The following is a 738-nucleotide window of genomic DNA, read 5'->3' as shown; positions in this document are numbered from 1 at the left end:
CTGGCTTGAGCATCTGAAGAAGCAACTATAGCAAGGCCAAAGCTTAAAGGCACAGCAGCAGCAGCAGCAGCAGCAGCAGCAGCAGAAGCAGCAGCAACAGTAGCAGCAGCAGCAGCAGCAGTGGTAGCGTCACCATTAGCAGCAGCAACAGGAGCAGCAACAGCAACAGCAACCACAGCAGCAACAGCAACAGCAACAGCAGCAGCAGCAACAGCACCAGCAGCAGCAGCAGCAACAGCAGCAACAGCAACAGCAGCAACAGCAGCAGCAGCAGCAGCAGCAGGATATGTTTGCCAATATAGAAGAAATAGTTTGAGTCGATTGAGGCCTCTCATGAGGCAGCAAGAAAGGAGACAGCAGCAAAAGGAGACAAATTTATTTTGTCTCTTTTTTGTTTATACACTGCATTATATATATATATATATATATATATATATATATATATATATTTATATAAAAGAGACAAACAAAACTAAATAATTATTTTACTCTATTCTGACCTGCCTATACACCTCACGCCTATACCTGCTGCTGAGCAGACACCGCAGAATCACTGAGCTTCTAATTCCTGCTGCTGCTGCTGCTGCTGCTGCTGCTGCTCCGGTTCTTGCTGCTGCTGCTGCTCCGATTCATGTTGCTGCTGCTGCTCCGGTTCTTGCTGCTGCTGGTGCTGCTCGGATTCGTGCTGCTGCTGCTGCTGCTCGGATTCGTGCTGCTGCTGCTGCTGCTCGGATTCGT

General features: G+C 48.2%; 1 protein-coding gene across 1 annotated transcript in view; it reads left to right on the top strand.

The window, feature by feature from the left end:
- Window positions 1-9, top strand: part of EMH_0094980 (uncharacterized protein) — a gene marked incomplete at both ends in the record, with an annotated part of 871 nt that extends 862 nt beyond the window's left edge. The window contains one exon of the mRNA XM_013502174.1: window positions 3-9. Within this exon, the coding sequence (XP_013357628.1) occupies window positions 3-9 (7 nt within the window). The remainder of the gene's footprint in view (window positions 1-2) is intronic.
- Between the last annotated feature and the right edge of the window lie 729 nt (window positions 10-738).

This window comes from Eimeria mitis, genomic scaffold, assembly GCF_000499745.2.
Source record: "Eimeria mitis Houghton genomic scaffold, Emh_scaff8441, whole genome shotgun sequence".
NCBI lineage: Eukaryota > Apicomplexa > Conoidasida > Eucoccidiorida > Eimeriidae > Eimeria > Eimeria mitis.
This window is presented reverse-complemented; position numbering and strand designations above follow the sequence as displayed.